This window comes from Panulirus ornatus, chromosome 73, assembly GCF_036320965.1.
Source record: "Panulirus ornatus isolate Po-2019 chromosome 73, ASM3632096v1, whole genome shotgun sequence".
Classification (NCBI taxonomy): domain Eukaryota; kingdom Metazoa; phylum Arthropoda; class Malacostraca; order Decapoda; family Palinuridae; genus Panulirus; species Panulirus ornatus.
In genome coordinates, this window is record NC_092296.1 from 15847033 (window position 1) to 15863691 (window position 16659).

The 16659-nt window shown below is 40.8% G+C and overlaps 1 protein-coding gene across 5 annotated transcripts in view; it reads right to left on the reverse strand.

Annotated features, from left to right (window-relative positions):
- LOC139748230 (uncharacterized) overlaps positions 1–16659 on the reverse strand; it is a 59129-nt gene that overhangs the window by 28840 nt on the left and 13630 nt on the right. For 4 of the 5 annotated variants that reach the window (XM_071661092.1, XM_071661089.1, XM_071661090.1 and 1 more), the window contains exons 4-6: positions 16256–16381; positions 15648–15836; positions 12097–12243 (exon numbers count right to left, since the gene is read on the reverse strand). In XM_071661092.1, the coding sequence (XP_071517193.1) occupies positions 12097–12243; positions 15648–15836; positions 16256–16381 (462 nt within the window). The remainder of the gene's footprint in view (positions 1–12096; positions 12244–15647; positions 15837–16255; positions 16382–16659) is intronic. The other variant, XM_071661093.1, reaches the window with a different exon arrangement.

Below are 16659 nucleotides of genomic sequence, written 5' to 3' on the forward strand. Positions count from 1 at the left end.
AAAGATTTTGAGTGATCGGGGCCTGAACATGCAGGAGGGTGAAAGGCGTGGAAGGAATAGAGTGAATTGGAATGATGTGGTATACCGGGGTCGACGTGCTGTCAGTGGATTGAACCAGGGCATGTGAAGCGTCTGGGGTAAACCATGCAAAGTGTGTGGGGCCTGGATGTGGAAAGGGAGCTGTGGTTTCGGTGCATTATTACATGACAGCTAGAGACTGAGTGTGAACGAATGGGGCCTTTGGTGTTTTTCCTAGCGCTACCTCGCACACATGAGGGGGGAGGGGGTTGTTATTCCATGTGTGGTGAGGTGGCATTGGGAACAAATAAAGGCAGACAGTATGAATTATGTACATGTGTATATATGTATATGTCTGTGTGTGTATATATATGTGTACATTGAGATGTATAGGTATATATATTGTGCATGGGTGGACATGTATGTATATACATGTGTATGTGGGCGGGTTGGGGCCATTCTTTCGTCTGTTTCCTTGCGCTGATTTTCCAAAAGAAGGAACAGAGGGGGCCAGGTGAGGATATTCCAAAAAAGTCCTCTGTTCTTAACGCTACCTCGCTAACGCGGGAAATGGCGAATAGTTTAAAAGAAAGAAATATATGTATATATATCTTTCTTTTTTTCATACTATTCGCCATTTCCCGCATTAGCGAGGTAGCGTTAAGAACAGAGGACTGGGCCTTTTAGGGAATATCCTCACCTGGCCCCCTTCTCTGTTCCTTCTTTTGAAAAAAAAAAAAAAAAAAAATATATAAATTGGTATCTAGCAGGAGTATGGATTCCTGCTGGGCCAGTACAGAGTATTTGAGTATTCCACCTCAGTGCCGTGTGTCAGTGATCGTGTCTGCGTCGATGTGTTCCGGATAGTGGCCTTATGGTCGGAGAAACGTCCTCGTAAAGAAAGTTGTGTCCTGTGCCACGGCATGTTTCATCGGTCAAGCAGAGGAGATGGAAAAATACTCCAAAGTAAGAACAGAACTTAGTTGATAATAGAAGCATCCTCCTCGAAGGCTCAGAGTGGGGTGCCTAAATGTGTGTGGATGTAACCAAGATGTGAAGACCCTTACTGGAAAAACAATCACTCTTGAAGTAGAACCTTCAGACACAATTGAAAATGTGAAGGAAAATAGTGAAATTGGAGAAAAATGTAGCTTAGACATTGAAGCTTATTGATACAGTGGTTAAATTGATGAGAACTGCTATTGATGTTTGTGTAAATAAATTATACATTTCCTATTTTTCCATAGCCAGAGGTTGAACCATTGTGTGACATTCATTTTTTTCATTCATTTCAAGCTAGAAGTTTCAGTTTTCTACATTTTTTCATATGTATATATATGTATGTGTGTGTGTGTGTATATGTGCGTATGTATGTGTATGTGTGTGTATGTGTATATGTATATATATATGTATATTATCCCTGGGGATAGGGGTGAAAGAATACTTCCCACGTATTCCTCGCGTGTCGTAGAAAGCGACTAGAGGGGACGGGAGCGGGGGGCCAGAAATCCTCCCCTCCTTGTATTAACTTTCTAAAATGGGAAACAGAAGAAGGAGTCACGCGGGGAGTGCTCATCCTCCTCGAAGGCTCAGAGTGGGGTGCCTAAATGTGTGTGGATGTAACCAAGATGTGAAAAAAGGAGAGATAGGTAGTATGTTTGAGGAAAGGAACCTGGATGTTTTGGCTCTGAGTGAAACGAAGCTCAAGGGTAAAGGGGAAGAGTGGTTTGGGAATGTCTGGGGAGTAAAGTCAGGGGTTAGTGAGAGGACAAGAGCAAGGGAAGGAGTAGCAATACTCCTGAAACAGGAGTTGTGGGAGTATGTGATAGAGTGTAAGAAAGTAAATTCTCGATTAATATGGGTAAAACTGAAAGTTGATGGAGAGAGGTGGGTGATTATTGGTGCATATGCACCTGGGCATGAGAAGAAAGATCAAGAGAGGCAAGTGTTTTGGGAGCAGCTGAATGAGTGTGTTGGTGGTTTTGATGCACGAGACCGGGTTATAGTGATGGGTGATTTGAATGCAAAGGTGAGTAATGTGGCAGTTGAGGGAATAATTGGTATACATGGGGTGTTCAGTGTTGTAAATGGAAATGGTGAAGAGCTTGTAGATTTATGTGCTGAAAAAGGACTGATGATTGGGAATACCTGGTTTAAAAAGCGAGATATACATAAGTATACTTATGTAAGTAGGAGAGATGGCCAGAGAGCGTTATTGGATTACGTGTTAATTGACAGGCGTGCGAAAGAGAGACTTTTGGATGTTAATGTGCTGAGAGGTGCAACTGGAGGGATGTCTGATCATTATCTTGTGGAGGCTAAGGTGAAGATTTGTATGGGTTTTCAGAAAAAAAGAGTGAATGTTGGGGTGAAGAGGGTGGTGAGAGTAAGTGAGCTTGGGAAGGAGACCTGTGTGAGGAAGTACCAGGAGAGACTGAGTACAGAATGGAAAAAGGTGAGAACAATGGAAGTAAGGGGAGTGGGGGAGGAATGGGATGTATTTAGGGAATCAGTGATGGATTGCGCAAAAGATGCTTGTGGCATGAGAAGAGTGGGAGGTGGGTTGATTAGAAAGGGTAGTGAAAGGTGGGATGAAGAAGTAAGAGTATTAGTGAAAGAGAAGAGAGAGGCATTTGGACGATTTTTGCAGGGAAAAAATGCAATTGAGTGGGAGATGTATAAAAGAAAGAGACAGGAGGTCAAGAGAAAGGTGCAAGAGGTGAAAAAGGGCAAATGAGAGTTGGGGTGAGGGAGTATCATTAAATTTTAGGGAGAATAAAAAGATGTTCTAGGAGGAGGTAAATAAAGTGCGTAAGACAAGGGAGCAAATGGGAACTTCAGTGAAGGGCGCAAATGGGGAGGTGATAACAAGTAGTGGTGATGTGAGAAGGAGATGGAGTGAGTATTTTGAAGGTTTGTTGAATGTGTTTGATGATAGAGTGGCAGATATTGGGTGTCTTGGTCGAGGTGGTGTGCAAAGTGAGAGGGTTAGGGAAAATGATTTGGTAAACAGAGAAGAGGTAGTGAAAGCTTTGCGGAAGATGAAAGCCGGCAAGGCAGCAGGTTTGGATGGTATTGCAGTGGAATTTATTAAAAAAGGGGGTGACTGTATTGTTGACTGGTTGGTAAGGTTATTTAATGTATGTATGACTCATGGTGAGGTGCCTGAGGATTGGCGGAATGTGTGCATAGTGCCATTGTACAAAGGCAAAGGGGATAAGAGTGAGTGCTCAAATTACAGAGGTATAAGTTTGTTGAGTATTCCTGGTAAATTATATGGGAGGGTATTGATTGAGAGGGTGAAGGCATGTACAGAGCATCAGATTGGGGAAGAGCAGTGTGGTTTCAGAAGTGGTAGAGGATGTGTGGATCAGGTGTTTGCTTTGAAGAATGTATGTGAGAAATACTTAGAAAAGCAAATGGATTTGTATGTAGCATTTATGGATCTGGAGAAGGCATATGATAGAGTTGATAGAGATGCTCTGTGGAAGGTATTAAGAATATATGGTGTGGGAGGAAAGTTGTTAGAAGCAGTGAAAAGTTTTTATCGAGGATGTAAGGCATGTGTACGTGTAGGAAGAGAGGAAAGTGATTGGTTCTCAGTGAATGTAGGTTTGCGGCAGGGGTGTGTGATGTCTCCATGGTTGTTTAATTTGTTTATGGATGGGGTTGTTAGGGAGGTAAATGCAAGAGTTTTGGAAAGAGGGGCAAGTATGAAGTCTGTTGGGGATGAGAGAGCTTGGGAAGTGAGTCAGTTGTTGTTCGCTGATGATACAGCGCTGGTGGCTGATTCATGTGAGAAACTGCAGAAGCTGGTGACTGAGTTTGGTAAAGTGTGTGGAAGAAGAAAGTTAAGAGTAAATGTGAATAAGAGCAAGGTTATTAGGTACAGTAGGGTTGAGGGTCAAGTCAATTGGGAGGTGAGTTTGAATGGAGAAAAACTGGAGGAAGTGAAGTGTTTTAGATATCTGGGAGTGGATCTGGCAGCGGATGGAACCATGGAAGCGGAAGTGGAACATAGGGTGGGGGAGGGGGCGAAAATTCTGGGAGCCTTGAAGAATGTGTGGAAGTCGAGAACATTATCTCGGAAAGCAAAAATGGGTATGTTTGAAGGAATAGTGGTTCCAACAATGTTGTATGGTTGCGAGGCGTGGGCTATGGATAGAGTTGTGCGCAGGAGGTTGGATGTGCTGGAAATGAGATGTTTGAGGACAATGTGTGGTGTGAGGTGGTTTGATCGAGTGAGTAACGTAAGGGTAAGAGAGATGTGTGGAAATAAAAAGAGCGTGGTTGAGAGAGCAGAAGAGGGTGTTTTGAAGTGGTTTGGGCACATGGAGAGGATGAGTGAGGAAAGATTGACCAAGAGGATATATGTGTCGGAGGTGGAGGGAACGAGGAGAAGAGGGAGACCAAATTGGAGGTGGAAAGATGGAGTGAAAAAGATTTTGTGTGATCGGGGCCTGAACATGCAGGAGGGTGAAAGGAGGGCAAGGAATAGAGTGAATTGGAGCGATGTGGTATACCGGGGTTGACGTGCTGTCAGTGGATTGAATCAAGGCATGTGAAGCGTCTGGGGTAAACCATGGAAAGCTGTGTAGGTTTGTATATTTGCGTGTGTGGACGTATGTATATACATGTGTATGGGGGGGGGTTGGGCCATTTCTTTCGTCTGTTTCCTTGCGCTACCTCGCAAACGCGGGAGACAGCGACAAATTATAATAAAAAAAATAATATAAAAAATATATATATATTATATCATACTTTGTCGCTGTCGCCCGCATTAGCGAGGTAGCACAAGGAAACAGATGAAGAAAGGCCAAACCCATCCACATACACATGTATATACATAAACATAAACATCCACACACGCACTTATACATACCTAAACATTTCAAAATATACATATATATACACATATATATATATATATATATATATATATATATATATATATATATATATATATATATATATATATATATATATATATTTTTTGCTTTGTCGCTGTCTCCCACGTTTGCGAGGTAGCGCAAGGAAACAGACGAAAGAAATGGCCCAACCCACCCCCATACACATGTATATACATACGTCCACACACGCAAATATACATACCTACACAGCTTTCTATGGTTTACCCCAGACGCTTCACATGCCTTGATTCAATCCACTGACAGCACGTCAACCCCGGTATACCACATCGCTCCAATTCACTCTATTCCTTGCCCTCCTTTCACCCTCCTGCATGTTCAGGCCCCGATCACACAAAATCTTTTTCACTCCATCTTTCCACCTCCAATTTGGTCTCCCTCTTCTCCTCGTTCCCTCCACCTCCGACACATATATCCTCTTGGTCAATCTTTCCTCACTCATTCTCTCCATGAGACCAAACCATTTCAAAACACCCTCTTCTGCTCTCTCAACCACGCTCTTTTTATTTCCACACATCTCTCTTACCCTTACGTTACTTACTTGATCAAACCACCTCACACCACACATTGTCCTCAAACATCTCATTTCCAGCACATCCATCCTCCTGCACACAACTCTATCCATAGTCCACGCCTCGCAACCATACAACATTGTTGGAACCACTATTCCTTCAAACATACCCATTTTTGCTTTCCGAGATAATGTTCTCGACTTCCACACATTCTTCAAGGCTCCCAGAATTTTCGCCCTCTCCCCCACCCTATGATCCACTTCCGCTTCCATGTTTCCATCCGCTGCCAGATCCACTCCCAGATATCTAAAACACTTCACTTCCTCCAGTTTTTCTCCATTCAAACTCATCTCCCAATTGACTTGACCCTCAACCCTACTGTACCTAATAACCTTGCTCTTATTCACATTTACTCTTAACTTTCTTCTTTCACACACTTTACCAAACTCAGTCACCAGCTTCTGCAGTTTCTCACATGAATCAGCCACCAGCGCTGTATCATCAGCGAACAACAACTGACTCACTTCCCAAGCTCTCTCATCCCCAACAGACTTCATCCTTGCCCCTCTTTCCAAAACTCTTGCATTCACCTCCCTAACAACCCCATCCATAAACAAATTAAACAACCATGGAGACATCACACACCCCTGCCGCAAACCTACATTCACTGAGAACCAATCACTTTCCTCTCTTCCTACACATACACATGCCTTACATCCTCGATAAAAACTTTTCACTGCTTCTAACAACTTGCCTCCCACACCATATATTCTTAATACCTTCCACTGAGCATCTCTATCAACTCTATCATATGCCTTCTGCAGATCCATAAATGCTACATACAAATCCATTTGCTTTTCTAAGTATTTCTCACATACATTCTTCAAAGCAAACACCTGATCCACACATCCTCTACCACTTCTGAAACCACACTGCTCTTCCCCAATCTGATGCTCTGTACATGCCTTCACCCTCTCAATCAATACCCTCCCATACAATTTGCCAGGAATACTCAACAAACTTATTTATTTATTTATTTTGCTTTGTCACTGTCTCCCGCATTAGCGAGGTAGCGCAAGGAAACAAAAGAATGCCCAACCCACCCACATACACATGTATATACATACACGTCCACACACGCAAATATACATACCCTTACATCTCAACGTATACATATATATACACACACAGACATATACATATATATACATGTACATAATTTATACTGTCTGCCTTTTTTCATTCCCATCGCCACCCTGCCACACATGAAATAACAACGCCCTCCCCCCTCATGTGCACGAGGTAGCACTAGGAAAAGACAACAAAGGCCACTTTCGTTCACACTCAGTCTCTAGCTGTCATGTAATAATGCACCTAAACCACAGCTTCCTTTCCACATCCAGGCCCCACAGAACTTTCCATGATTTACCCCTCACGCTTCACATGCTCTGGTTCAATCCATTGACAGCACATCTACCCTGGTATACCACATCGTTCCAATTCACTCTATTCCTTGCATGCCTTTCACCCTCCTGCATGTTCAGGCCCCAATCACTCAAAATCTTTTTCACTCCATCTTTCCACCTCCAATTTGGTCTCCCACTTCTCCTCATTCCCTCCACCTCTGACACATATATCCTCTTGGTCAATCTTTCCTCACTCATTCTCTCCATGTGACCAAACCATTTCAAAACACCCTCTTCTGCTCTCTCAACCACACTCTTTTTATTACCACACATCTCTCTTACCCTTACATACAAACTTATACCTCTGTAATTTGAGCACTCACTCTTATCCCCTTTGCCTTTGTACAATGGCACTATGCACGCATTCCGCCAATCCTCAGGCACCTCACCATGAGTCATACATACATTAAATAACCTTACCAACCAGTCAACAATACAGTCACCCCCTTTTTTTTATAAATTCCACTGCAATACCATCCAAACCTGCTGCCTTGCCGGCTTTCATCTTCCGCAAAGCTTTTACTACCTCTTCTCTGTTTACCAAATCATTTTCCCTAACCCTCGCACTTTGCACACCACCTCGACCAAAACACCCTATATCTGCCACTCTATCATCAAACACATTCAACAAACCTTCAAAATACTCACTCCATCTCCTTCTCACATCACCACTACTTGTTATCACCTCCCCATTTGCGCCCTTCACTGAAGTTCCCATTTGCTCCCTTGTCTTACGCACTTTATTTACCTCCTTCCAGAACATCTTTTTATTCTCCCTAAAATTTAATGATACTCTCTCACCCCAACTCTCATTTGCCCTTTTTTTCACCTCTTGCACCTTTCTCTTGACCTCCTGTCTCTTTCTTTTATACGTCTCCCACTCAATTTCATTTGTTCCCTGCAAAAATCGTCCAAATGCCTCTCTCTTCTCTTTCACTAATACTCTTACTTCTTCATCCCACCACTCACTACCCTTTCTAATCAACCCACCTCCCACTCTTCTCATGCCACAAGCATCTTTTGCGCAATCCATCACTGATTCCCTAAATACATCCCATTCCTCCCCCACTCCCCTTACTTCCATTGTTCTCACCTTTTTCCATTCTGTACTCAGTCTCTCCTGGTACTTCCTCACACAAGTCTCCTTCCCAAGCTCACTTACTCTCACCACCCTCTTCACCCCAACATTCACTCTTCTTTTCTGGACACCCATACAAATCTTCACCTTAGCCTCCACAAGATAATGATCAGACATCCCTCCAGTTGCACCTCTCAGCACATTAACATCCAAAAGTCTCTCTTTCGCGCGCCTGTCAATTAACACGTAATCCAATAACGCTCTCTGGCCATCTCTCCTACTTACATAAGTATACTTATGTATATCTCGCTTTTTAAACCAGGTAAACCAGGTATTCCCAATCATCATTCCTTTTTCAGCACATAAATCTACAAGCTCTTCACCATTTCCATTTACAACACTGAACACCCCATGTATACCAATTATTCCCTCAACTGCCACATTACTCACCTTTGCATTCAAATCACCCAACACTATAACCCGGTCTCGTGCATCAAAACCACTAACACACTCATTCAGCTGCTCCCAAAACACTTGCCTCTCATGATCTTTCTTCTCATGCCCAGGTGCATATGCACCAATAATCACCCATCTCTCTCCATCAACTTTCAGTTTTACCCATATTAATCGAGAATTTACTTTCTTACATTCTATCACATACTTCCACAACTCCTGTTTCAGGAGTACTGCTACTCCTTCCCTTGCTCTTGTCCTCTCACTAACCCCTGACTTTACTCCCAAGACATTCCCAAACCACTCTTCCCCTTTACCCTTGAGCTTCGTTTCACTCAGAGCCAAAACATCCAGGTTCCTTTCCTCAAACATACTACCTATCTCTCCTTTTTTCACATCTTGGTTACATCCACACACATTTAGGCATATATATATATATATATATATATATATATATATATATATATATAGTGGTTCCAACAATGTTGTATGGTTGCGAGGCGTGGGCTATGGTTAGAGTTGTGCGCAGGAGGATGGATGTGATGGAAATGAGATGTTTGAGGACAATGTGTGGTGTGAGGTGGTTTGATCGAGTGAGTAACGTAAGGGTAAGAGAGATGTGTGGAAATAAAAAGAGCGTGGTTGAGAGAGCAGAAAAGGGTGTTTTGAAGTGGTTTGGGCACATGGAGAGGATGAGTGAGGAAAGATTGACCAAGAGGATATATGTGTCGGAGGTGGAGGGAACAAGGAGAAGAGGGAGACCAAATTGGAGGTGGAAAGATGGAGTGAAAAAGATTTTGTGTGATCGGGGCCTGAACATGCAGGAGGGTGAAAGGAGGGCAAGGAATAGAGTGAATTGGAGCGATGTGGTATACCGGGGTTGACGTGCTGTCAGTGGATTGAATCAAGGCATGTGAAGCGTCTGGGGTAAGCTATGGAAAGCTGTGTAGGTATGTATATTTGCGTGTGTGGACGTATGTATATACATGTGTATGGGGGGGGGTTGGGTCATTTCTTTCGTCTGTTTCCTTGCGCTACCTCGCAAACGCGGGAGACAGCAACAAAGTATAATAAAGAAAAAAAATAATATATATATATTTTTTTTTTCAAACTATTCGCCATTTCCCGCATTAGCGAGGTTGCGCTAAGAACAGAGGACTGGGCCTTTGAGGGAATATCCTCACCTGGCCCCCCTTCTCTGTTCCTTCTTTTGGAAAAATTTAAAAAAATTAGAGGGGGAGGATTATATATATATATATATATATTATCCCTGGGGATAGGGGAGAAAGAATACTTCCCACATATTCCCTGCGTGTCACAGAAGGCAACTAAAAGGGGAATGAGCGGGTGGCTGGAAATCCTTCCCTCGTTTTTTTTTTTTTTTTTTTTTTTTTAATTTTCCAAAAGAAGGAACAGAGAAGGGGGCCAGGTGAGGATATTCCCTCTAAGGCCCAGTCCTCTGTTCTTAATGCTACCTCGCTAATGCAGGAAATGGCGAATAGTATGAAAGAAAGAAAAGATATATATATATTTGATATTATGCTTAATAACTGTTTCACGTGTCAGCGAGGTAGTGCAAGGAAACAGACAAAGAATGGCCCAACCACTCATATACACAAATATATACATAAATGCCCATACATGCACATATTCATACATATACATTTGTACATATACATACACAGACATATACATATATACACATGTGCATATTCATACTTGCTGCCTTCATCCATTCCTGTTGCCAACATGCCACACAGGAAATAACTATTTCAGAAGAGCATGTGCTTTGACTAGATGGAATGAAGATAAAATGAAAGGGTGTATGAGAGATGTGATATGGCAAGGAATGCAAAAGGAGATAATTGTGGAGTGGTAGAATGTGTGAAACGTAAAACTTTGAGGTGGTATGGACATGTGGAAAGAATGCAACTGGGAGTTTACATGGAGAGTGTATAATAGTACAGTTAAAGGGGTTGGTGTGAGTGTAAGACCACATGTTACATGGGCAAATAGGGTGGAGGAAGAGAAACAAAGGAAGACTGCATGGAATGATGTATGTGGGGAGGTGTGTAATGACAGGGACAAGTGGAGACTCTTTCTCTTGCCTTGGCCTCCCCTTGATGGGAGTTCTTGAAGGGAATGATTGTCAGAGATATGGGCAGATAGGATAGATATCCTCTGACGCTGGAAGGGTTTTTGGAACCTTAAGCCTCAAGGGCTGTCCTTCCCTCATAATAATAAAACAGGATTATGAGATGATCTTGTGCAAATATGAAGCACTAAATAACAACTTTTTATGTATTATGTACTGTAAATGCTATATCAAGATTACTACAATGGAAGAGTCCGATAGAGCATTACATGGACAACCTTTCCTTGTTAGAAACCCTTTAACTTGGCACACTGGCAGGGGCAAAGTAACCTTAGGCTTTGAGGTCTGCCTTTGCTTTCCTTATCAGTGCCAGAGGGTTAGGGGATAATCCTGACATGGAGAACTGAAGCAGTGTACCATCAATTGTTGAGGCTCTGTGTACTGGAAACAAACAGAGCCCCATAGAGATTACATGTAGGAAACTCCTACAAGATATTGGAAGGACTACCCCCAGGTTGACACCCTCTGATTTTCTTTCCCTGGTGTATCAATTGTACACTTGGGACAGGAAACAAAAATCTTGGGGTTTGTCTCCAACTTCAGTGTCAATTATACAAATTTACAAGATAATCTGAAGAAATGTCAAACAGTACACCAACAACTGCTGGTGTTATGTGAACTGAAGAAAATGGGTCTTGTAAAGGTTCCATAAAATAATAATCCCATGATATAAGGACTCCCTGCAGTTAGACAGCACCAACTTCGTCACATTAGTGTTTCATTAGTAAACCAGTCAAAGCATGGGACCTCAAGCCTCCAGGTCTGTCTCCACCTCCTCCATCAATGGACACAGGGTTATATGCTAATCTAGATACAAAAAAATGTAAAGCAGTCACACTAGAAAAGGCAATAAAAACAATGAAACTGGAAAAGGTTGCTGAAGGGTGAACTTTCCAAATGTGAAGCAAACCTATTTTCTGGTTAAGTAAGTGTCCCAACCCCTTACAATGCAGTTCCATATCATTCCCATGGAAACAGAACATCCATAACATGCCTCATCAATGACAATAAGTTTCCTAAATTCATACAAAATACCTTCACAATGACTATCTTCAAATGTCAGATATACTACTCAATTACCTTACTTCCAATAAGACAAGAAGGAAAAATATCCCTAATGAAAGACCAATGTAAAACACATTATACATGATGGGTAGGCTTCCCCAAACCAAACGTTAGTGATCTAATCAAAAACGTCCATGGTCTCCATCACAATTCAGCAATTGCTGTTACTGGTATCCTAATGTGCCCTTACTCTAAAGGACGAAGTATGTATGATTTGCGTCATGAGACATGAATAGAAATGACAAAGTATGTACAATTTGTTTCATGAGACATAAATAAAAGAAGATATAGATTGACATCCCTAGAGGCTGAAACTGAAGGTGAAGACCACATGGAGTCTCAGCCACACTCACATATATTCTAGAATACAAGTGCTCTTTCAGTCACTCAGAGAGCTTGTTCAGTGCTGAGAAAAACTTACCTTCATTTGATGAAAAAGTGTTCGTAATCTCTTATCACTTGTAAGTCCATGACAGCTCATAAATGCTCTTTTGCAAACCCGAAGATGCTTCCCACTGATACGGACAAAGTACTCAAATGTGTTCTGGCGTCGTGATTCTTCTGCAGGCTGGAAAGAAATATCCCAACTTGATACTGGTTTATCTTTATGTATGCTCTTTGATTCCTTTATGAGGGATTATTTTAATAGTTTATCATCAGTTGTGGGGAGAAAATATAAACAGTGGCAGATGTTTTGCTATTCCTTTAAGTGGAGGAATAAATTATTACAGTGCTATGCAAAGATTATCTTTTAATTAAGGCCTTCTTTTGTCTAAAATGTCTTATTCTCTCATTTCAGTACTGTACATATCAAATGAACAACAAAATTCATGCACAATGCAAGATTTCTAAAGATATGTTAAAACTGCTTCTGATCCCATCATCTTACAAACATCTTAACATGTAAGTGGGAGTAGAATTCCTATCATCAATACTCTGGGCATGAGGATATGTGTTTGTAAGTTACATGTACATGCACTTCATCCACTCATTGTAAATGATAAAAAGAGTCAAAGACAAGAGATTGATAAATGAACAGAACTCAGTTAGGCAACTGTGACTGTTAAGCATTTCCTTGCACTTCGGCATTCAACAGTCATGAGGTAAAGCAGTTTAAATGCAGATTATGGATAACATTTAAGAAACATACCTAAGATGAGAGATTTTTAACAGGCCTTGGTTTCATCTAAGAATACTAAGAATGACAAAAATGTATATTTCCTTCAAATGAAGCATATAACCCAAACACCATCAATTATTGTAACTAGAAGTATCACTTTTATAAACTACAGTGAACCCCATTCTAATAGACTATTTTGAACTGTTTTCTGTTAGAAACTGAATTCAGTCCCTTTCCAATATTTCCCAAGGAACATTAATAAATGAAATGTTAACATGTGACTACTGGCATTCTGTCCACACACAAACAGTCTTTCCTTGTCATACTTAACAATTGACAAAACTCAACTCACACTGCTCTTCCTTTGTAACTCTAAATTTTCCTGTAGTGAGCACTATGTGCTACCCCTGCCATTTGATGAAATGATAGGAGCAATAGATAGAATTAGCAGGTAGGAACATTTAAGCAGGAGCATTTAGGAGAAAGAGTATGTAGGAATATTTGGTAGAAGTAATCAGTAGGAACATTAGTAGGAGCCTCTGCAAACACTGTGCTAGAGTTGCCATCTGCCGGTGGCCTATTAAGGGTGAGGCACTACAGGCTAAGAAGTGGCAATGGAGTTCACCAGTTATGGAAACTCTGTTGCTGTGGCCACTCCCTTGTGGGAGTTCTAGCTGGGAAGAGGCATCAGAAATATATAGAGATATCTAACAGGTGCAGTGGAAACCTACCGTATTTCTTTGAGGCTGGAGGTGTTAAGGGAGTAGCAAAGACTACTCTGAATCAGAGGGAAATATTTCCAGGATCACGTGAATCTCATAGTAAGAAAAGGGGCTTCATGAGGCATAAGCTACCCTCCCCAATCTCAATCATTCTCAGTATATCAGCAATGTTGAAGTGTTTCTTGGATCATTTAGCACATGTAACACAGACAGCACTCTTAGCTGTTATGACTTAATACAAAAATACAGGCCTTTGTACCATAATGCAGTAGTTGCATGCGAACACATGCCTTGAGTTTATTTATGTGCCGACTAGCAGGCAGTGACCAAACCATGTCTTCTTTTGTCTTGAAATTTCTACGTATCTTTATAAGTGTGAATATACATAAGATAACACAGACCCATTAAATTATTGTAAATCTGTGTAAAACTGTGTTGTGTACAGAAAAACTGTATGTTATTGTAATAGATAAAAACTTTACTAAGTTAATGCACAACAGGTACATGTTCTGATGAATAGTGTCCCTGAACAAGGTCAGAAACTAATGGATTATGCTTTTAATCTAAAACTTTGTTTGATGGGTCCATTAATTACTAGACTAAATTGACAATTTAAGTTTTATGGAAATGTCCACTAGATCCCAAAGTTGGTCTGTTGAGGTCTGATAGGACTGTTAGAAGCCAAATTCTGACACACTGAAGTCTGTTAGAATGGGGTTTACTGTACATCCACCAATAGGTAGCAAAGAACACATACAGCCCAGAAAAAACTAAGTTCAATATTAATTGACTTTAATGTGTGTGACCAGGGTTTGCGCCCATACCTTGCTGGCTATTCCATGCTTATATTTATATATTCTTAAAGACAACTGCTTCTGCCTTAGCGAGGAAACATCAGGAATGGACAAACAGTAACTTCATTTATACACAATCATTCTCCAATTTTCTTGTATAATGTAACATTTACAATAGTAATCTAGTTAACCTCAATGTGTGGTGCGAGGTGGTTTGATCAAGTAAGTAATGACAGGGTAAGAGAGATGTCTGGAAATAAAAAATGTGTGGTTGAGAGAGCAGAAGAGGGTGTATTGAAATGGTTTGAACAAATGAAGAGCATGAGTGGGGAAAGGCTGACAAAGAGGATATATGTGTCAGAAGAGGAGGGAACAGGGAGAAGAGGGAAACCAAAATGAAGATGGAGGGATGGAGTGTAAAAGATTTTGAGTCATCAGGGCCTGAACATGCAGGAGAGTGAAGGCATGCACAGGATATAGTGTACTGGAACGATGTGGTATACTGGGGACAGTGGACTAAACCAGGGTATATGAAACATCCGGGATAAACCATGGAAAGGTCCATGGGGCCTGGCTGTGGATAAGGAGCTGTGGTTTCGGTGCATTACATGTGACAGCTCGTGTATGGATGGGAGCGGATGTGACCTTTCTTCGTCTGTTTCCTGGTGCTACCTCACTGACACGGGCGATGAATGAGTATGGGGGAGAAGAAAAGAATCTATACATTATCTCTCTTTCTTTTCCTTCATGCATTTGTGCTGTTTCCTGTGGGGCAGGGTGGCGTCAGGAATGGATGAAGGTGAGCAAGTATAAATGTGTACATGTGTATATATGTATGTGTATGTATATATACAGGTATATATACATGTGTTTGGGTATAAGTATATGTTTGTGTATGCTAGTGGATGTGTCTTTCTTCATATTTCCTGGCGCTACCTCGCTGATGCGGGAAACAGTGATCAAGTATGAAAAAAAAGACATGATTATTTACCCATGTATTTCCACTGACCTGATTTCCACATGAAACAGAAATGAAATCAGAATAAAAAATTATTAAACATTGAGTTTTATAGGCAACAATTAGTTTTCCAGAACCAGAACAGATAACATGAGTAATAATTCATCTTAACAGAGCATTCCCAATGTGGTTAAAGTTAAAGTTTATCAGATTCTGCAAACCAGTAGTGCAGATTAAATTTCTAGCCAATGCATATCTAAGATAAATATTAAGATATACTCTAAGAACTATTATATTAATATTCATGGAAGAGAACAGATAAAGAAGAGAACAGATAAAATCACCACAAGTACTAAAAATGTTATACTGTTGCCTTACATTTACCTTCTTGGTGTAACGACGCTTCACATCACAGAGTTTGAGGCAGGTAAAGAGATAGGAATTCTGAAGGTTGAAATCACTAAGATCCCAAAAATTGTTGAAAATTTCTAAGATTTTGGACCCCATTCGCTCCCAGCACTTCAAGGGGCAGTGACATGGTGGGCCAATCACCCTCGCTCCAACCACCTAAAATGAAATAACAATGGATTGCTATCATGAGGGACACCAGGTTCTTTGCATATAGTATGTAAGGGTGAACTGAAGTTCAATTTATCTAATGACCTTACAATAACATGGCATACAAACCAGGTACCCATTTAAGGCAAAGTGAAGTGTGGCAATATTTTTGAAGTAAAACTTAGCAAGTCAAGCCCACACCTCACAGATCAGCATTAGAGAACCCTAACTGACCTCTGTGCTATGATTTAAGAGTATTCCAAAAAATTCAGGTAATCAAAATCATCAAAAAATTCAGTGAGAGAATATGCATTATATCTTGTAACATCATGATGTCAACAAAGAGAGAAAGGAAGATTAGATTAAAGTTTTATATATAAATAAGTTTTTCCCTCTTTACAGCAATCAATGCTAAAATCTCCACTCACCTTTCCTAGGCGATTTACATATTCCCGACCAGAATTACGGTTTAATTTGATACGCTGTCGTTTTTGCTTCAGAGCATTGATAGCTTCCTCTGATTCTCTTTTAATCTGTGTCAATGCAGTGTCAATCTGTGAAAAAATGGACCATATATAATCAGCACATGACTATATAAATGAATTCATCAATAAAAAACAAATAAAATTTGAAATAAAATATGGTAAATTAGGTTTGTTCACTAGATTGGATCTACTTGGAAACTGGGAAGTTTAAGCAATATTTTTTTCTTGACATCAGAATCACTCACAATTAATTTCCAGTTTCCCCCCGTGTAAGCATTATCCTTTTGCAGTCTGTCTGCCCAATGAGTCTTCTACATCTGCTGTCATCCCACTTACTCTCCTCTTAA